The 20667-nt window shown below is 53.3% G+C and overlaps 1 protein-coding gene across 1 annotated transcript; it reads right to left on the bottom strand.

The window, feature by feature from the left end:
* Positions 1-342: 342 nt before the first annotated feature.
* Positions 343-19236, bottom strand: RHOBTB2 (Rho related BTB domain containing 2). Its single transcript, XM_054498215.2, has 10 exons — positions 18670-19236; positions 14154-14355; positions 13304-13407; positions 12634-12819; positions 11033-12051; positions 10668-10786; positions 8073-8223; positions 4031-4119; positions 3066-3171; positions 343-1545 (listed from the first exon to the last, which is right to left on the bottom strand). Exons 2-10 carry the CDS (start codon positions 14343-14345, stop codon positions 1328-1330), a joined length of 2184 nt encoding a protein of 727 aa, XP_054354190.1. The 5' UTR covers positions 14346-14355; positions 18670-19236; the 3' UTR covers positions 343-1327.
* Positions 19237-20667: the final 1431 nt, after the last annotated feature.

Below are 20667 nucleotides of genomic sequence, written 5' to 3'. Positions count from 1 at the left end.
TGACCTTTGGCCCCTATTGCAGCCCCCCAAAAACACCCACTATAAGCACCCTCTGAGGGCAAGGAAGGGAGCCTGCAGTCTCCAGATGGACAAAAGCAAGAGTCTGGTGCCATTTGAGCCCCGAGACCAAACCCCTCTTTGCCGCCAGCCCGGGCCCCTCAATCACCAGCCCTCTGGAGGCCAGGCCCCTGTGCTGCCCTCGGAGCCAGCTGGCAGGGTCAGGGCCTCCGCAGTCAGAGAAGTGCCGAGTCCTTTCCTGAAAGGCATTGAAGTCGATTCTGCAACCTAAATCTTCACCTCCTCATCATGGGGGCCTGTTTATAGAAATGTGAGCTAGGCAGGGGCTTTTTCTGATTTTCATTCTTTGGAGGGATAGAGGACAGAGTGTTTGTTGGTGATTTTTTGTTTTGGTTTCAGTTTGGTTATTGTTGGTTTTTGTTTTTTGCTAATTTTGCCCCACCCTATAAAAAGCAGTGCCACCCAGAGGCAGGGGAGGGCCCTGAGGAGCACGGGGTCGCCGTCCACTCATTCCTACTTTTCCTACTTCCTTCTCCACCTGTCCCAGCTGCTTCCTTTGGTTCCCATCTCCAAATCTGAGGGTAAAGGAGGGGGTGAGGGAGAAGTTTCTTGTTGCACCAAGAGGCACTGCTTCCAGGCCCGGAGCTCCGAATGACCTGTGTCCCCATTCTCAGGTCTGTGCCAGCACAGCCCCCTGGGATGGAGGGACGCTGGCGGGATACAGGCCTTTCCACGTCTGGCCTTTTGCAGCTGCACCCCAGGATGTAGAAGCCTTGAGTTGGGCTCTGAAGGCTCAATTTCTACCCTGACTTCTCCAGTGAGGATGTGAGTAGGCTTCGTGTGGAAATGCCCACAAAACAAATGCAACACTCAAGTCCATCGGTGGAAAGACATGGCCAACAGGGGCAGGACCCTCGAGGATCACTTCTGCTTGCTGGGAGTGGGGCTGCCTCCCTGGCCAGAGCAGCGACCAAGACACGCAGAGAAGCCCTGAGGCTGGGAGGCTTTCCCTTTGACTCTAGGGCTCTCAAACCCAGAGATAAAATGCCAGGGCTCTTCGCTCCTCCAAGCAGTTGTCTCCTGTCCTGCTTTGGGTCTGGGGACCTCTGCAGGTGGTTCCCGTTCTGCTCCACAGGGCTCAGCTCCTCTCTGGCTGAGCCACGGTGGCTGGTAAGAAGAGCTCCACCCTCTGGGTCCTGGTTATGTGGGCCCCCCGGTCCCTGTAAGGTGGATGGGGTGATGCAGAAGAGCAGAGGGGTGAGGGCGGATGGGGACAACAGCAGCAGGGTCAGAAGAAGGTGGCAGCATCTCAGACCACAGCTGAGGAGGAAGACGGGGATGAGGAGGAGGCTGCCGAGGAAGATGGGGAGGATGGACTGTTCCAGAAGAGCCAACGCCGCTTGGGCTGCCGCTTGAGATGGAGGTAGTCCTCCTTCTCACGCTCCTTCCGTGCCCGCTGGTAATGATCTTCCTCCTTCAGGTACCACACAGGTGGCCACCGATGCTTCTCGAAATACTCCTGGTTTTCTGGAGCAGAGAGCAGCGCAGCTTGGTTAGAAAGGACGCAGAGGGACAAGAGGAACGTGGGACACCAGCCTCACCCCACCACAAGGCCTGCAGCAGGCCTCCAGCCCAGCCCCCAACACATCCCCATGACCCACGGCACATGAGCCTCCGAGGCAAGCAAAAAGCCCAAAGAGCAGGGCTGAAAGTCAGCACTGGGAAGGCCTTTCCAGCTGGGTTCCTTTCCAAAGACAGGGGCGATCTAGACAAGGGCTTCCTGTGCGTTGGGAATGAAACAGAGGCGAAGGATAAGGGAGAAGAGGTAAGCGAATGTCGGCCAGGAGATACCCAGCATGGTTAGGGGATTAGAGTGGAAGCTTCTGGCCAGAGCTGAGGTTCCGAGGGGGAATATGGAGTCGGGACACAGCGGGACACAGCAGTAGCCCAGAGGAACGGCTGGCCTTATTCTGCAGGGCATGGGCGTCCATGGAAGACTACTGTTTCAATGGAAGGTCTGGAAGCAGGGAGTGATGCTATTGGACCTGTGCTTTAGAAAGAAAATGCTAGGCTGGGTGCAGTGGCTCACGCCTATAATCCTAGCACTTTGGGAAGCTGAGGCAGGCAGATTGCCTGAAGTCAGGAGTTTGAGACCAGCCTGAGTGACATGGTGAAACCCCGTCTCTACTAAAATACAAAAAATTAGCAGGCATGGTGGTGGGTACCTGTAATCCCAGCTACCCGGGAGGCTGAGGCATGAGAATCGCCTGAACCCAGGAGGCGGAGGCTGCAGTGAGCCGAGATTGCGCCCCTGTACTCCAGCCTGGGCAACAGAGCAAGACTGTCTCAAAAAAATAAATAAATAAGTAATTTTTTTTTTTAAGTGTTGTAGTAGTGAAAAGGAGAGATCGGGGTGGAAACCTGGCAGCATGCAGCAAAAACACGGCAGCAGGGAGGAGGGTCACGGCAGAGTGGAGGGATCCCAGAGAGTACCCCATGGAAAGAGCGGCAGACCCTTCAGGGAGGCCAGGGACACCTCTCCCTGGAGCCTGTGCAGTTCCTGTTAAGTTCTAGGGCCTAAGAAATTAATCAAGAAGAGACAGGAGGCCTCAGAGGATGCCCAGACCTGGGTGGTCCAAGCTGTGGCCTGTACCCATTCCTGGGTTGTACCATCAATTTAGTGGGCCATGAGCAGCATTAAAAAGATGTATATATTTTCCTATATGTGTCCTGGGTCACAAGATGAAATGCATTTCTTATTATGGTATTCTGTCCAGAAAAGTCTGAAATCTACCAACTCTAGTCCAGTATCCTCTTCATACCTCTGAGAATGAGAAGCCCAGAGAGGCAGGGTGAGTTGCCCTCCAGGCCAGCACTTTTCCTGGGGCCCCTTGGCTTGGCTGGAGGCTCCTTTGCAGGCTGCTCCCAGCCACAAGGTCAAGGATTACTGGCAGCCTCTGGGTCCCTGGGATTACGTGGGAGCTGGGGAGCTGTGGACCCCTAAGGGGAGGGCAGCAGGTACTGCCAGGGCTGGCCCCGATGCTTACCTGGGGACATGGCCTTCATGTCTCGGGGGAACTTGCGGCACACGTTGTTGTAGTTGGTGCAGATGTGGTGGAGACACCAGTCGGCCAGCTGGTATGCACAGTGGAACTGGGGACAGAAGGGAAGAGCGTCTGTACTGAAATCCCCAGGGTAGAGGGTCTGCATAGACACCTCCAGCTGCCTTCAGAGCTGAAGCTCTGGTGCAGGGCAGGCAGAGGCCCTGCAGTTCTAGAGAGCCTGCGCCAGAGGCAAGGCCACACAAAACTGAGGAGGAGGATGCTGCCTCAGGCTCCTTGGCACCACCGCCAGCACCACCATCGTCTCACCTCTGTTCTGCCCACTCCTGGCATCCTCGCTGCAGACACCAGAGCCCTATGTGGTGGCTTCATACTGCATCTGCCCTCCTCAGATCTCACCCTACGTGACTTCCCTCTCCTCCGCATCCGGGATCAAGGCAGCCTGCACGGAGGCACTGACAATGAGCTGAGGGAGCTGCCTTCCCAGGGGTGTCTGCAAGCCCTGCGTGAGCCGTGCTTCCACTCCACACGCTAATCTTTGGTGGCTGAATTTCTGGCACTGTGAAGGCCAGTGTGGGAGATTTGGCTTGTTTGTTTGGGATTAAGGGAGGAGGCGGTTAATTTCAGATGGAGAGTCCTCAGTGCCCCTTAAATGACCTCAGGCAGGCAGCAACCATGTGTAAGCCTGAGCCTGGGGTTCCCTCCCCGGCCCTACTGCTGCCTAAAGCCTCATCCCTTCCTCGCTTGGCCAGCTCCCCTCCAGGTACACCAGGGAGTTCCCCAGCTGCTTCCTGGCATGGAGGAGGAGATGGGCTCCGCGCAGTCAAAGAGCCCAGTCCGATGACAGGTTCTCCCGCATAGACCACCTTCCATTCCTTCCCATTCACAGCCAGTGGGCAGGCAGAGTGTAGAACTGAGACTGTTGTAGATTCCCTCCCCTGCCATAATACCTGAGCCAGTTCCAGGAACACAAGGACGTCCCCATCGATGTCCACCATCATCTGGGTCGCTTCCATCAGCCCAGTCACTGTGTACTGCTCTGTGACACACATGGCCACCAATCAGCTGAAGAAGCACATGACCTGTGCTCACCCTGCCCCGCCACGTCCCCCAGCTCACTGCAGGGTGAGGAAAACCAGGGCCCGGGCAGGTCCCGACAGGCCAGGAAAGGCCCCAGGCTACGAAGTCTGCTGCCACCAGGGGGACCCCAGGGATGAGAGCAAGAGCTCAACGGGGTAGGGTAGGAAGAGAAGGAGGACATTGGAATTATCTAAGAGGATTTTTCAAACTACGTATGTCCTGCAACATAATCTGATACAGGTAGGGTCAAAGTTCCCAACAGAACCAGCCTCTGATACAAAAGGGAGAGTGTGTGAAACCTCATGTCTGCTGATGACAGAAAAAGGCTGAGAACTGTGAGATAGAACTAGGAGTTAAGTCTAGTTGTTTGTTTTAATTTAAATTTTGTAACAAATTGTGTACTAACCTTGTATTTTAAGTTAAAACATTCATATTGAAGAAGTAAACACCCTTGGTTCTGAATTTTAATTAGAAGTATAAACTCATAAGGTATCTTTAAAAAGATCAATATATTTTCCAGTTCTGCCCACAGAAAAGACCTAGAAACAACAGTCATCCCAGTACAATGAGCATTCCTAGTGCACACAAATACCAGTTCCACTTCCAACACAAGAAACCAGGACTTCCTGGAGAAATGGCTGATTCCAGGTTTGGGGCACAGAACGTTCAAGAGGAACCTAGAACATCCCATCATTCCAGATAGAGAGGAAGCTCAAAAGACTCTGGAGTCAAGCCAAAGAGTGCAGGATTTGAGCTTCAGCGAAGATAACTGCAATTAATTGAAACCAATCAAGAATGTTCAAATCTAAAAGATCATAATAATACTTCAAAAACACACAACCGGCCGGGCACGGTGGCTCACGCCTATACTCCCAGCACTTTGGGAGGCCAAGGCGGGCAGATCACTTGAGGCGAGGAGTTCGAGACCAGCCTGGCCAACATGGTGAAACCCAGTCTCTACTAAAAATACAAAAATTAGCCGGGCGTGTTGGTACGTGCCTGTAATCCCAGCTACTCGGGCGACTGAGGCATGAGAATCTCCTGAACATGGGAGATGAAAGTTACAGTGAGCCGAGATCACGCCACTATACTCCAGCCCAGGTGACAGTAAGACTCCATCTCCAAAAATAAAAAATAAAAGTAAAAAATAATGTAAAAAACCATGCTGTAGTGTTTAATGACACACACTTGGATGATAAAACTATAAAGGAAAGTAAGGAACTGTGCCCATAAAAAGTACCATAAAAAAGGAGTACTAGGCAAAGGGCTTCCTCTTAGGGAGGAGAGAGGGGTCTGTGAGAGAGGAGGGAGAGGTGGAGGACTTCTGGTGGCCGGCAAGGTTCTAGTTCCTGACATAGGTCATGATTATTTTGCTTTATAATAATTCATTAAACTAGGCCAGGCTTGGTGGCCCACGCCTGTAATCACAGTACTTTGGGAAGCTGAGATGGGAGGATCACTTGAGGCTAGAGTTTAAGACCAGTCCAGGCAATACAGTGAGACCTCATCTCTGCAAAAAATTTAAAAATTAGGCCGGGTGCGGTGGCTCACACCTGTAATCCCAGCACTTTGGGAGGCCAAGGCAGGTGGATCACTTGAGTTCAGGAGTTCAAGACCAGCCTGGCCAACATGGTGAAACCCCATATCAAATTACAAAAATTAGCTGGGTGTGGTGATGTGCACCTGTAGTCTCAGCTACTCAGGAGGCTCAGGCAGGAGAATCACTTGAACCCAGGAGGCAGAGGGTGCAGTGAGCTGGGATTGCACCACTGCACTCCAGCCTGAGCGACAGAGTGAGACTCTGTGTCAATAAATAAATAAATAAATAAATAAATAAAATTTAAAAATTAGCTGGGTGTGATGAGGCAGGCCCATAGTCCAAGCTACTTGGGAAGCTGAGTTGGGAGGATCGCTTGAGCCCAGGAATTTGAGGCTGCAGTGAACTACGATCAGGCCATTGCACTCCAGTCTGGGTGACAGAGCAAGATCCTGTCTCTAAAAAAACATAATAACAATAATAATTCAGTAACCTGAACATATGTTTAATGTGCTTTTATGTATCTGTGTTCTACTGAACAATAAAAGTTTTCAGCTTGAATTAATGGCCTCATAGGAAGCATATCTCACAAAACTTAAACCATCGCCAATTATATAAAACTTGACGTCTTCCACTGATCCTTAACAAGGCAGATATAAACATTTTTGTATACGTTCCCTAGTGTGTATGATAATTTCATGGAAAGTTACTTAACATTATTTTCAATAAGCCTTTCCATGCAGCAGTCCAGTTTAACATTTTTAATGACTACCATGTGAAAACTGCCTGTGTGTGCTTCACCAACGGTTTTTCTGTGACTTGCTTTCAATTGCCTGCCATGATGAAATGAAGTTCTAGAAATACCTTTCTGCATTTTTCCCCTTTGGGTCATTTCTCTGGAGATAGTCTTTTAAAAGTGGAATTATTCCATCTAGGAATTTGAAGTTATATGTGCTCTGGGAAGATCACACCATTTTTTTATGGACAGCAAAACAAGATACACTGGGATCTTTAGATGCCTCTCTTGCTACCTGCCCCAAAGTTCCCTTTATCCCCTTCTGGGGACCCTGGACTCCCACTGCAGCCCCCGCTGTTAATATTCTGATTCTGATCAATGATTTCTGCCTTCTTTCCGTAACCCAGCCCCACCTTATCATTCATTTTTCCTCAAAGGATTGCTGTTTTCCCTCATATCTGAGCCCCGATCTTGATCATCTGCCTGGACCCCAGCAGCTCTGACACTGGGTTCTTCCCTGAATCTCAACTCAGTATGTGAGGATCTCCTCTCTGCCCCCCGACCTATGCAAGAATATTAACCTCGGCATCAACACCAGCACTGGCACCCATGCCGCCACCACTAGCAACTCAAATGCCAACTCCAACATGAACAAGAGCCGTCTGCCTGCCTGGGTCTCTGGCCCCCAGCTCCCTTCACCCCACAAGCACCACTTCTCTTCCCTGGCCCCTTGGACCCAGACTGCCTGCTGCTGGCTCTCCCCTATGACTCAGTTCTTGCTCCAACTCAGAGAGCCCCTGGGATTGGTCCACACTAAAAGCTGAGCTCCGGCTCGCACAATCCGTGCAGGGACTAAGGAGTGGCAGGGATGTTTGTGTGCTGTTTCTGGAAAGAGGAAGAGAAGGTGATGTCAAAGGTAGGGGAAGAAGAAAAAAGGCAAAAGAAGAAGAAGAAAAATAAAAGGAAAGAAGAAGGAGGAGAACCACAGGGTAGAAATGTGGGAATTGTGTTCTATTATTTTTTGACTTCTTAAGCTTGTCCAAGTGAAGCCAAGCAAAGAACATAAAGCACTGTCATGTTCCATTTTTTGTTTGTTTTTGAGATGCAGTTTCACTCTGTCACCCAGGCTGGAGTGCAGTGGCGCAAACTCAGCTCACTGCAACCTTCACCTCCCGGGTTCAAGCAATTCTCCTGCCTCAGCCTCCCAAGTAGCTGGGATTACAGGCACCTGCCACCAAACACAGCTAATTTTTGTATTTTTACTAGAGACGGGTTTCACCATGTTGGCTAGGCTGGTCTTAAACTCCTGGCCTCAAGTGATCCTCCCGCCTTGGCCTCCCAAAGTGCTGGGATTATAGGCATGAGCCCCTGTGCCCAGCCTCATGTTCCATTTCGTTGGGTTTAAATCGCCTTTGGAGACAGCCTCTCAGGTGACCCCATCAAACATGCCCCGCACCACCCTTCTTCACTCTGTGTCCTCATCCAGAACTCTGTGCCCCTCAACAGATTCCATTTCATGTATGCTTAGTCCCTTGGACATCAGCTTGTCCCCCAGGAGAGAGGTGAGAGGAGAACATTGCACCTTGGGGTTTCCCTGGCCTCTGCTGCGGGGAGATCCCCAAGTGCGCTGCTTAGTTACCTGTGAGGGCAACCAGGTGTGGCAGGCAGAGGCGGTTGGCTAGGATGATGAGCTTCATGTCATCCAGGTCGGGGCTGGAGGTGAACATGCCGGTGTAGAGGTATTCCAGCACGGCCCGCATGCAGCTCTTGCTTGTGTAGGGAAACACCACCTGGGGCAGGAAGGAATGAGCGGACAGCAATGAGATCCTGCTTAGGAAAAGATGAACTGAACCCTGAGAAACTGACGAGCTCTGGCCCTCACACCTGGGCTCCCCGAGACAGGCAGCCTTCCCTGTGCTGCATGTGTATCTGCTGAGAAGACCCTGAGAACACCTGGCCCCTAGAGCGACAACCTGTGCTGAGCCCCAGTTTGCTGACAGCACCAGTGTACAGGCCTCTACTATCATTTATGTGTTTATTTTTAGAAACAGGGTCTGGTTATGCCATCCAGGATGGTCTTGAACTCCTGGTCTTTAGCATTCCTCCTGCCTCAGCCTCCTCAGTAGCTGGGACTGTAGGCACAAGCCATAGCGTCCAGCTTCTAAACTCTTCCAAAGGGACCCGGATACTACTCACTGGCACCCTTTGGAAGCGGCTCTTGCTCGCGGGATGCTTGAAGGAGGCCTTCTGGTCACCTCAACCTACACCCCAGTCCCTCCCATCCCTACACCAAACAGAAGTGGGATACAGAATAAGTAAGGCCCACGGCAGCTGATTTCTTTCTGTCTGCTCAAAGCTGCTGCTTTGGGCCTCCAGGATCTCTTGAGAGCAGTGCTGCAACACAAACTGCCGTCTCATCAGGCTCTCCAGGCTGTGCTGGGAACTGGCTAGAACTTTAAAGCTGGCGTCTACAGTACCGAGAAGTGCCTGGGGCTGGCAGGCCCCTGGGGCTTGTGAGAGCTCCTAGTCTCACATTTTGTAGATCCAAATCCTACTCCTACTTCAGAGACCAACTCCCAACACGTCTACTTAGCCTTCCTTAAGTACTTCCTTCCCAGAAATCTTAGAAAATGCACATGCCACATCACGGGATGCGATGCAGCCTCATGCTTGGTTCTGTTTTTCATTCAAGCATTTGGTGAGCATTTCCCAAGAGACTGGCGCTGAGAGGGTTTTTGGCAGAAGGAAAAAAGACCCAGTCCCTGCACTCAGAAGCAGTTACAGAACAGTAGGGGAAACTGTGTGGACGTTCAGAACTCCACGCGCTTGCACGAAGTCAAACCTCGTTAACTACAAGTTTCGACGACACTTAGTGATGGGCAATTGAGGTCCAGGAGTTCAGAGAACACCAAGGGCTACTGCCCAGGCTACTCTGCTTGGAATGGAAAAGAGACCAAACCTAAGAGAATATTTCTAAGGACACATTGATAGGCTTCTTCCAACCCTAAGTTTCCAGTCTAGGTGCATGAGAAAGTGGTGGCATCGTGACAGCTGGAGGGGCACTGATTAGAAGGGCAGGTGGTTCTATTAAGTATGCTTTTCCTTCCCTTCCTCCCTCCCTCCCTCCCTTCCTTCTTTTCTTTCTTTCTCTCTCTTTTTTTTCTCTCTCTTTTTTTCTTTTTTTCTGTAGAGATGGTGTCTGTGTTTCCCAGGCAGGTCTCAAACTCCTGGGCTCAGGCAATCCTCCCACCTCAGCCCCTCAAAGTGCTGGGATTACAGGTGTGAGCCACCCCCTAGGCCTATTTTCTGTATTTTGATGCTTTGACAACTAAAGCCTTGCTGGCCCTATAGAGACTGCCTCCCTCAGGGCTGGCCAGGTCCTAGGGATAGTGAAGGAGTTGCCTGCAAGCGTGCCTTTCATATGCAAACCAACCAATCCAGAGCCCACAGCCCACTACCTCCCCTATGGGGTCTCACACTCCAGGCCACTGTTCCCCTGCCCTAATCCCCCTACAGCCAGGTGACAGACAACTAGAGACAGCCTCCAGGCCCCAGAGCCGGCTAACATTATTCAAACCAGCTAATCCTAAACCTGCTCAACCTGCCTCACCCATTCCCTCCCATGGAAACCCTCTGCCTCCTGATTGACCCCAGAGCTTCCTCATGTGACCCCCAGCCATGGTGGTGTGGCATGCCCCCTCTTCTTGGGATCTGTAACAAGTTGTCTTATCAATGATAGCCATCTTGCGATCTGTGGGCCTCTCTACACCTCAATCATAATAAAACCTATCTTTTAATACAGTGATGGATTCAGTTGTTGCAGGTGTGTCAGGGAGGCAGTAAGGTACAACGTAAAGAGCCAAGGAATGGAAGTCCCGAGTTCAAGTCCTAACTCTACTTCCAACTTCATACAAGTCACTTAACTTCTCAGGGGCTCCCTTTCCTAGATATCCGGTAGGAGTGGCATATGTATAAGTTGCGTGTGAATTCAATGAGATAATGAACCGAAAGTGCTTTCTAAACTCTCAAGTTGAGATGTTAGTGTAATTCCCTTTCCTGGTGTATCGTATAATCCTTAGCTCCAGGAACCACCTCATAAACCTCTCTTGGGCCCATCACCCTGTGGTTAGCACACAGTCAATTATGAAGAAAGTAGCCTGAATGGCAGTGCCTCAGATGTAAAGGGTGCAAATGTCTCACTCCCTCCTTCCCCTCTTTGCATCCTCAGCCTTACCTCCCGGGTGGAGCTCTCCACAAATGGCCCCCCAAACATGGCAGCCATCCAGTCACAGCTGGAAATCAACAGGGGCTTGTGGGCGCTGATGGTGCCATCATCCAGGATGAAGGTCACATCTGTCCAGAAGAAGCATCACAGGAGGACCGGTGAAAGAAAGTGGGAGAACAAGCCCCAAGGGGAGCCACAGAGCCTCCTCCTGAACCCAGAAGATTCGGGGCACAGAACAAACCAGCTCCCAGCTGGGGAAAACCAGGCTTCAAGAGCATGGCAGCCGCAGCTCCAGGACACCAGGAGCTGAGACTGACAGGCAATGCTAATAGTACCAATGCAGAACCCCCTTGCTTTTCAAGCTTGTTCCATACCTGAGAAGGTGCCTTTTGCCAAGCACTCCTTAACCCGGTTGGTCCGGCGGACATGGAAGGCCTTGGTGATCTCCTGGTTCATGAAGGCCTCATTGTTGAGAATATTGGCCACCATCATGCGCAGATCAAAGACCTCGAGCAGCTCAGCAATGTGGGCAATGTGCATGAGGTCACGCTCATTCTCATCCAGCTCCCCCGTGTACAGGTACTTGAGGACAGCCCGGAAGGGCCCCGGCTGGATGGAGTTGTCCATCTTCACCACCACCATCAGCCGGGATTTGTAGGTGAGAGGATCTTCTGCCATCTCTTCCTGGATGCTCACAAAAGCTCGGCTCCAGGAAGACAGCACACGACCCCTGCCTGGCAGGTACCCTGTTCCGTTGCCCCGTAAGATCCCGTCGCTGGTGGAAGCACGGAGGCCAGCAGGACCAGAGCCCCCAGCCTCATCCACGCTCTCGCACACATCAAAGCTGGCTGCTCGGAGTAGGAAGTCTCGCCCATGGTGGTGGTGGTGATGGTGGTGGTGTTGATCAGGGTGGCCCTGGTGGTCCTCGGGGTGGGTGTCCCCTGGCCCCGAGGGGCCCCCCACCTCCCCCTCACTCAGGTCCATGAGGAACAGGTCATAGAACTTGGAGGAAGAGGTGGAGAGGTAGATCTTGTGGGCAAAGATGCGCACCCGCTCCTGCAGCACCAGGATGACGTCCGCGCAGAGCGGGTCCTCCAGGAGGTGGGCGGGGCACTCCTCGCTGCTGGAGGGAGGGTTGGGCACCACGATGATGGGGGGCGGTGGCTTAGGGGGTAGGAAGGGTGCCTGCAGCAGAGGCCGCTGCACATTGCGGAGGTGGGACTTCCAGAACTGCAGGTGGCGGCGGGAGATGAGTGCAGCTCGGATGGCGTTGTCAAAGACGTCCTTGATGCCGAACTGGGCCACCACGCTGGTCTCATAGTAGGGGATGCCCAGCTCCTTGGCCACCTCCCGACCCTTCTCTGGGGGCAGGATTTCATTAGGTTTGATGGGCCTGGTAGGTTCAAGAAGGAAACCAAGCTTGTGTTGGCGGTGGAGGGAGGCTGCCTGTTCTTCCACAGGCTGGAGGGACTCTGCTCAGGATCTGGGTGCCAATCCCCACCCACTCCTGCCCTGCTCTGTCTGGCCAAATCCCATCAAGCTCCTTCAAGGTCCACCCCAAGCCCTTTTTCTTCCAGAAAGCTTTCCCTACTATGCCAGGCCCCAGTGACCTCCCCAGTACAAAGCTGTGACAGCACTGCCTCTCTGGCAATTAGCAGGCAATGCTTCACATGGGTATTTAACAGGCTCACATATTTAGTTTATCCCTCAGCAAAATTATAGGACTTTTTCATGCAAATATCACCTCTTCCTCTCTGTTTTTCTTCATGATGCTTTACATAGCACTGCCCACACCAGAGGTGTACAACAGGTATATGAATGAATGAATGAATAAGCATGCTTGTTGACTCCCAATGCAAGCTTGCTCCAAATGGAGGGAGAGATATGAGGCTCAGTGGAATTCCCCCAGGGCTGAGCAGGGAGCCATGGTGAGGCACCCATCTATGTCTGTCTCCTTGGTACCAGAACCTCCTACCTAGCCAAGGGTCGCCTAGCCCTGTTGACAGCCTCCAGGTCAGCGTAGCGCAGGTCCAACTGGCAGCCCACCAAGATGACAGGTGCTCGGGGGCAGAAGTGTTTGATTTCTGGGTACCACATGGTCTTGACATGGTGGAGGGAATTGGGGTTGGCAATGGAGAAGCACAGAACCACCACATCAGATCTGCGGGTGGGAGAGTAAGGTTACAGGCAGAGAAGCAAGCAGTAGCTTACCTGGTCCTGGAACATCTGCCCCACCCCAGCCCTGTGCAGTCCCACACCTGGCTTAGGTATCTGCTCACATGCTCTTGACACAAAACATATAATCACAATACCTCCAATTTATGTGGCACTTTAGAGCTCAAGACTTGTTTTGGCCTCACAGCTATTTTGTGAGTTAGAAATGGCCGTTTTCACCACTTCGCAGCTGAGAAACATCGTCTCAGAGCTACTAGGCACAGAGCTGGAACTCAATCCAGGCTTCCTGATCCCGGGCCCAGGCTCCCTTCACTGCCCCAGGCTGCCCCAGCCGCCACGAGGCTCTGCCAGAGCTGTTTTCTCCACTTCTTCTTGCCAGCTGAAATTTTACAGAGGTGCTTGGTTCCTGGGAAAAGCAGGAAAAAACCCACCCTGTTCGTTCTCTGCAGGTGGCCAGAGGCCTTCCCTACCTCCCATAAGCAAAGCGACGGTCTTTGTGGTGGTCTCCAAAGGTGTCCCAGAGGCGCAGAGAGACGCTGACATCATCTACCACGTCTCGGGAGCGTTCCAGCACCTGGGGGCAGGGGAGGAAGAGTAGGACTCGAAGGCTGCAGTTTTGGGGCCCTCTGCGTGCCAGCTCAGGATAAGCGCCGGCTGACACCTGGGAGCCCCAGAAAGCACTGGGGATGGAGGGACAGGGCTGGCATCGCCCACTGTGTACCCTGCACAACTTTCATCCACGTGAAATCTCTGTAGAATCTATAACAAGGGTGGCCTCCAAGCCGACCAGGAGTGGAAGAGACCCTAAGCGGGTGGAAGAGACACTAAGAGGGTAGAAGAGACCCTAAGGGGGTGGAAGAGACCCTAAGGGACTGCTATGGGTGTGGAAGGGGCCTCTTCGGGAGCTGACGCTTGTTCCTGGCTTTCCTTGCAAACTGCATGTTTGTGAGCCTCTGGTCTTCTGCTATCAGCTGCCAGCTTCTTTGCTCCTCTCAGCTTGTATCTCTTCCAAGCCCCAGCCCCGCAGTGCTCCCCATTACTTAGGGCTGTGACTACATACAATGCAGTACCCCAGACAAAGCTGCAATCCCAGGCACCAGCTCAGTCCCTGAAAACACAACCAGCCAGAGACACTTGCCTGGGGCAGGCTTGGCTCAAACCTCTCTCCAGGGGCTCCTTCCTCTTCAGCTGCCCCCACCCCACCCTGTCCCACCCCTAGAGGGCTCCCGTGAGCTCTGGAGACACCAAGCTATGCCTCAGGAAGCCCCCAAGCCCAGATTCATGGCGTGGACCCCCAGCCAGGTAGCCCTGCAGCCTTACCTCCTGGCACACACGATATTGGTCGATGGCCCACACTGTGGGCACATGCGTGGCCAGCAGCTGGTACTGGGTGAGGGTGGCATTGCAAGCACGGGCACAGATGAGCCTGGTCTTGCCCACGGCGTTGTCCCCCACCACAACGCACTTGATGGTCTCTACGTTTGGCCTTTCATAATCCATGTCAGAATCCATTAAATGGGACCTGAGGGAGAGGAGGGAGGCGGTCAGGACGGCATGGCATGCCAGCTCGCCGTGGGCCGGGGCCAGCACCCGCAGCTCTCCTCAGCCAGGCTGCCCAATCTGCAAGCCCCGGAGCTGACAGGAGGAAGAAGGAGTGGGCAACGTTCTGGGCAAGAGCTCTGCGAGGGTCCAAGGGGCCAGGAGCCCATTCAGGCTGAGAGGAGCAGTGTCACCAGATGGGCCACCTGTCCCCTTCCTGCTCCCACGATCCTCCAGCTGTGCATCTGGATGAAGGAGACCTGCGCGAGATCACCAGTGGAGCTTGCTGAGGCCCTGCCCTGTCCCCTCTCCAGACAGGGCAGCTCACTCCTCATCTGCTCTCCTCCTCCTTCCCCGGCAGAGCAGTGGCAGCAGAACAACAAACAGCTGAGAGAAGCAGAGTCGGCCAGGTCCCCACCCCTTCCCAGCATGCCTGAGGGCAGGGCACTTTAAAATGTAATGGACTTGTCAGAACTGGGCAGCAGCTCTCCTGGCCTCCTCTTTCCCTTGCCCTCTCTGGTGCTGGTGGATTTCCAAGCCCTAGCCTGCCTAAGTGCATGCTTCAACCCCAGACCCCAGACCCCTTTACAGACATGCAAGAGCTTTTCCTCCCAGCCTCTCTAGGATAGGGAGGTTCCTGGATGCACCTGACCAGCCCAGGGGCCTCCCTTTCTCTACTCTGGGTCTGTCCTGTTGCCCATGTGTCATGCTTAGCTATGGTCCAGCTTTCAGATGGGGGTGAGGGGAACCACAGGCCCGTGATGATACAGTCAGTGGCCAATGGGCCTCTACGTCCCCTATGTGGGGCTGTCCTCCCACCAGCCTGCCCCCAGCATCAGAGAGTGAGATCCACCTCCACCCTCTTCTGCCCTTCCCATTCCTAGGGAGGATGATCCTCAGGCTGAAGATCCCAGGCAGCTGGCACTCCTAGGTGATGTTCACTAAACTGGCTACATGGGTGATGGGGTTGCCAGAAAGCAAAGGATCAGAAACTTGAGCCTGAATTTCTGGGCAAATGCTTGCCTCAGTTGCCTTCGATGTTGAGCAGAGAGGAAGTGGCTTGTCCATCCCCAGAGAGGGATGGCCTGAATGAACAAACAGAAGGCACTTCTGTAGTCAGATGTCATGTTGGTGTTTAAAAATCTGTCGCCAGGAGGCCCTGGCCTCGGCATCCACCCTCCTGGGATTAGGGAGCAGGGGCAGGGCCAGCGTGATTAGGAAGCTTGGTTTCGCCAGCGTCATCTGCCCACCCCACTCACATTCCCTGTGTGTATGAAAGTCGTCTGAGGGGGCTTTAGCAGCCCAGAGTCATCCCTCCTAGGCTAAGGAAGGCTGAGCTCTGAGTGCTGGCGGCTGCCCAGGCACCCTGGCTGCTGAGCCATCCAGCCCAGAGCCAGGCCACCAGCAGCAACAGGGAGGCTCCATTCCTGCTGGGCTGTAACTGGATGCCAGCATGCAGGGATGCAGACTGAAATATCCAAGTAACGATAGCAACTGGGATTCGCGCGAGTGGATGCATCTCAGCAACCTAAGCAAAAAGTGCAGCAAGGACTTCTCAATGAGACAACCTCCTCCTCCTTTTTGGAATGTTACAGGATCTGGACCCTTCAACAGGGTCTCCACGCAGTGCCCTTGTGGTCTCCAGGGCAACTGTACCATCCCTTCTCTCTCCTTACCCTCCCTCAGCAGACAACTGTTTTTTGTTTTTGTTTTTTTTTTTGAGACGGAGTTTTGCTCTTGACACCCAGGCTGCAGTGCAGTGGCATGATCTTGGCTCACTGCAGCCTCCGCCTCCTGGGTTCAAGTGATTCTCCTGCCTCAGCCTCCCAGCTACCTGGGATTACAGGTGTGTGCCACTATGCCGGCTAATTTTGTATTTTTAGTAGATACAGGGTTTCGCCATGTTGGTCAGGCTGGTCTTAAACTCCTGACATCAAGTGATCTGCCCGCCTTGGCCTCCCAAAGTGCTGGGATTACAGGCGTGAGCCACCACACCTGGCTCAGAGAACTGTTATTCTAACCACAGGCTTCCTCCTCCCAATTCTTTCTCCTGAGCTGAGGACCGGGAACCCCACTTTGACAGTTCCTGATTTCAAGTTGAGGAATGTGCTGGCGCCAGAAGGCGGCATCTGGGCTGTGGTTTCTGCTTTGTTGAGTGAATACCAAAACAGATATAATCCCAAATACAAAATATGTGCAGCTGGAGGATAAAGATTAAAACCCAAGAGCCAAAAGAGCTTCTTTCTCAAGTTTCGATTCTCGCAGCATGTAGGTCTGTAGACAGAAGTGGGGGAATGAGGAGGCCTAATGGAGGGGTGCCAGTTCTCAAATTCAGGAACACCTTGACAGTGAGAGTAATGCCAGGACACCAGCAGAGCAGTGCTGGGCCAAGTTCAGCTACTTTGTGATGAAAACACTGCTGCCCACCTTGTGCTATGTCACCTCTAGGGTTAAGCAGGGGTCAACCAATCAACAAGTGGAAATTGACAAATATTGTGCCATGAGTTTAAACACCAGACCTGCTGGGTTGCGCGACCCCTTCCGTCCATTCCCCAGCCCCTTCAGCCGTCCCCGGCTTGTCCTTCAGCTGCCTCTCTGTATCATCTCACCCTTCCTACCCTGTCCCAACTGCCTGACTGGCAAACTTCACTGTCCTAACTAGGAAGAGGCATCACTTATATTTTCTGGGCATCAGTCTCCCCCTCTGGGAAATGGGTATGAAGACATTGGAAGAGTCTCCTGAACTGTGGTTAATTTGTGCCAAGAGAGGCTGGGCTAAAAGGAGGTATTTGTCTTCTTATGTAATGTGGTATTATATAATGCTAGATTGCATATCTATATGTGTAATTATATCTTTCTTTAAGATACAGACTGGCCCAATTCAACTGGCAGAACTCTTAGTCTAATCAGGCCTGTCTTAAAGGAGGATCCTGTCCTGGAGAGAGTGTGCCAAGAGTAATATAATTTTTGCCCTAGGATGTTGCTGATGTTGTATCATTGCTGATGTATGGTGATACAGCCCACTCATTGCTGATATATGGTGATAGAGCCCACTCAGTGAGCTTCTCAACTTCCCTTCTCCCTCCGGCTCTCTCTTCTTCCCTGACTCCAGACTCTCCCTTACAATTGCCTCATCCCCACTCAATCAACCTCCATAAACTATGACCTCCTCACCACCCAGCCCTGGGCATCACAACCCCCAACTCACTCCTCTTCCATGACAATCGCAAAGTCACTGGTATGTGTTCCTTCCATCCCTGTCCCATGATCCCTGTGCCCCTCTCCAAAAACAGCCTCCTGCCCACCGCTCTCCCAGCTCTTTGTACTTGGTGCAAGCCAAAACCCAAGGTGTGCTGAAATTAGCTACAAACCTCGTGCACTCCCAGTCCCACCCCCACACCCCTACACACACTCTTTGCAGAGCTCAGAAAGGGCCCCTTTCCCTCCCACAGCTGATAGGAGGCTTGTTCATCTGTGGCTGCCCTAGTCTGGTTGTCAAGGAAACAACAGAATCTCCCTGGGAGCCTGGCTTGTCTCCTAGCAACCAGTATCCCACATCATCTTACAAAATGGGAAAGGGAGGAAAATCCTGAAAATGAAGGTAAAATCAAGGGAGATGGATTGAAGGGAGAATTGGAAGGAGAAGAACAAAGAGAGAGTGGACTCCGAATTCGGGGAGGCTCCCACGGGGGTCGCTGGCATTGCAAGAAGCCCCGTGCAGATCCAACAGAAAGCAAGGCCCAAAGGGACCCTGAATGGTCAGATTAAAGAAATGCAAGCCTAAACACAGATAAGCCCCCTCAAACCTAAAATGTGGACACATCACCAAACACCGCCAGGGATCTCCCCAGTAGTTTCACAGAACTCAGTTATATAGACTGCAATGGAGTTGAGTTCATAGAACCAGCTCCAGAACCGCCCGCAAAACACCCCAATTCCACTGTTGTTTCGCGTTTGTTTTCTTAACAGAATCACTTCCACCACTCTGGACTGTTTTTCCTTTTTTCTGACACGCTACTCTGCACACACACACAAAATAGAAATTTAAAAATTTTTAAACATCGAGAAGGGGGAGGGGCACGACACGCCGAGGCAATCAAGCCATTTTCCTTTCCTTAGAAACACCGGAAAGGATTAGTCTCCAGCCCCGCTGTACCCAGCAGCCGAAGCCAGAGCCCAGGGAAGAGCGGGGCCCAGGGAACGTAGCGAGGGGGGCAGCAGGGCCGGGAGGGCGGCGCGGCGCGTCTGCAAGGGCTGCTGGCCACCCCGCCATAACCGCAAGCAGCCATCTACTTACACCACTACATGTGACGGGGTGGCTTCTAGCGTGAGGAACACATCTCTTCCTGCTGAGCACGCTCATTTTAGTGAAATGTCAGGGGTCCCTCCGCGCCTGCAAGTTGGGACCACACCGGCGCCGCCGCGCAGCTGCTGGGCTCCAGCCTCCCGGCCAGCTCGCAGCCACTCAGAAACTCCAGCAGGGCAGCCCAGGCCGGACGTGGGCCCAGGAACGGACGCGCGCGCTGCACTGCAGCCGCTGCCCCTTCCGGATCAGCATCGCCCCGCGCCCCGGGCGCCCAATGTCACGGCGGCGCGCGGAGCCGGGCTGCGGAGGCTGCGGGCGGCGCGCAGGGGCGCCGGGAGAGGGGCGAGGCCGCCGCCGCTACGCGCCCGGGCCCGCGGCGAAGGCGCTGCCGTGAAGACGCCTGGCGCTGCAGTCCCAGGGACCGCTCGCGACCTCCTTTTTTCATTCACAAAAAAAGGATAGGGAAAAAAAAAGAAAAGAAAAAAACGGGAGGGTAAAAAAAGGGGGAGAAAAAAATCGCACCCAAGACGACAGCCGTGACGGGCCCCGCCCACTGCCGCGCGCGGTTGGTGGAAAGCGTTCGGGGGGCGGGGAGGGGGCGGGCGGGGGAAGAAGGGGATTGGAAGCCCCGCAGACCCCGCCCCGCCGCACCGCTCCCGCCCACCGCCCGCGCTCCTCCGCCCCTCCCGCAGGGACGCCGCAGGGAGGGTCTTGGTTCGCGGGTCTGGGTGGTGCCGGTCTCTCCACCTGGCGAGGCGCGAAGCCTCCCCGGACGCCCACGGGGTTTTCCCCTTTCCTTCGGGAGGCGGGGGAGAACCTCTGAGAGGCATCCTAGTGCACCCTGGAGGGGATGCTAGTTGGAGGAGAACGTGTGATTGTAAACCCAGGCCCCCACCACTTGCCCACTGGTAGGCGACGGCAGGGGCAGTCGCGGGGGCGGGGGGGCGCGGGGGGTGGGTAGGGACGCATAACCGGCGTTTCCATACAAGCCCTCTGCTGCCTTGGGAATTTTCGTGGCACTTGAGAGCCTTTCTCCCTCCATGGCCCTTAATGAGTTGTGGGGTGGGTACCTGTACCACCTTACCTGTCTCCCACCTAGGCCTTCTTCAGCCGGTCCCCACCTCCATCCCACCCCGCTCCTGTTGCCTCATGGAGTTCAGTAATTGCTGCTAATCTCTGAAAGAAACACCACGAAGACAGTAGCCTCGAAAATCGTCCCTAAGCCTTCTTTGGGTTCTCTGCCTCAATTTACCCCTCTGTAAAATAGAGAGATTCTAAGGTATAACATCTATAACCTGAGTGGTCCCTAGAAGACACTTTCCGTATTCGAGGCTGGTTTTATCAGGATAATCTTTTTTTTTTTTTTTTTTTGAGTCTCCCTCTGTTGCCCAGGCTGGAGTGCAGTGGTGCAATCTTGGCTCACTGCAACCTCCGCCTCCTGGGTTCAAGCAGTTCTGCCTCAGCCTCCCAAGTAGCTGGGACTACAGGTGCACGCCACCATACCCAGCTAATTTACGTATTTTTAGTAGAGACCGGGTTTCACCACCTCGGCCAGGCTGGTCTCGAACTCCTGACCTCGGGTGATCCGCCTGCCTTGGCCTCCCAAAGCACTGGGATTACAGGCATGAGCCACCATGCCCAGCCAGGATGCTCCTGACTGCTAGCGTTACAGTAGTCAGCTCAGTCTGGTTTGATTCATCTCCTCAGTTACCTCTGGACAATTTTTAAAGCCCAGACCGGCACACCGCCCACCTGAACCGCCTCCACCACTCCTCCATCTTGTGCTCTGAAAATGCAAATCCACTCTAATATTAGTTTATGCAAAATATGATTAGGAGGAGAAATTTACTGCCAAAAGAAAGCCGGGTTAAAAATGAATTTTGTGTTGTCTGAAGCATGCGTCTCATCTGTGAATGCATATACATGGAAGCTGTCCCTCAAGGTGTTTGTGATCGACGTGCCTACCTACCTAGTCAGTGTACAGGAAGT

This window comes from Pongo pygmaeus, chromosome 7 (genome assembly GCF_028885625.2).
Source record: "Pongo pygmaeus isolate AG05252 chromosome 7, NHGRI_mPonPyg2-v2.0_pri, whole genome shotgun sequence".
In the NCBI taxonomy this organism is placed as follows: Eukaryota; Metazoa; Chordata; class Mammalia; order Primates; family Hominidae; genus Pongo; species Pongo pygmaeus.
The sequence above is the reverse complement of the archived record's forward strand: the minus strand, read 5'-3'. Positions and strand labels throughout refer to the sequence as shown.

Bases quoted from the DNA above. Each gene is read 5' to 3' on its own strand.
- RHOBTB2 (XM_054498215.2), bottom strand. From the start codon at position 14,345: ATGGATTCTGACATGGATTATGAAAGGCCAAACGTAGAGACCATCAAG. The intron at 12,052-12,633 runs GTAGGAGGTTCT...TGAACCTACCAG, and splicing joins GCTAGGCGACCCTTGGCTAG to GCCCATCAAACCTAATGAAA. The intron at 1,546-3,065 runs GTAAGCATCGGG...TCTCTGCTCCAG, and splicing joins CATGAAGGCCATGTCCCCAG to AAAACCAGGAGTATTTCGAG.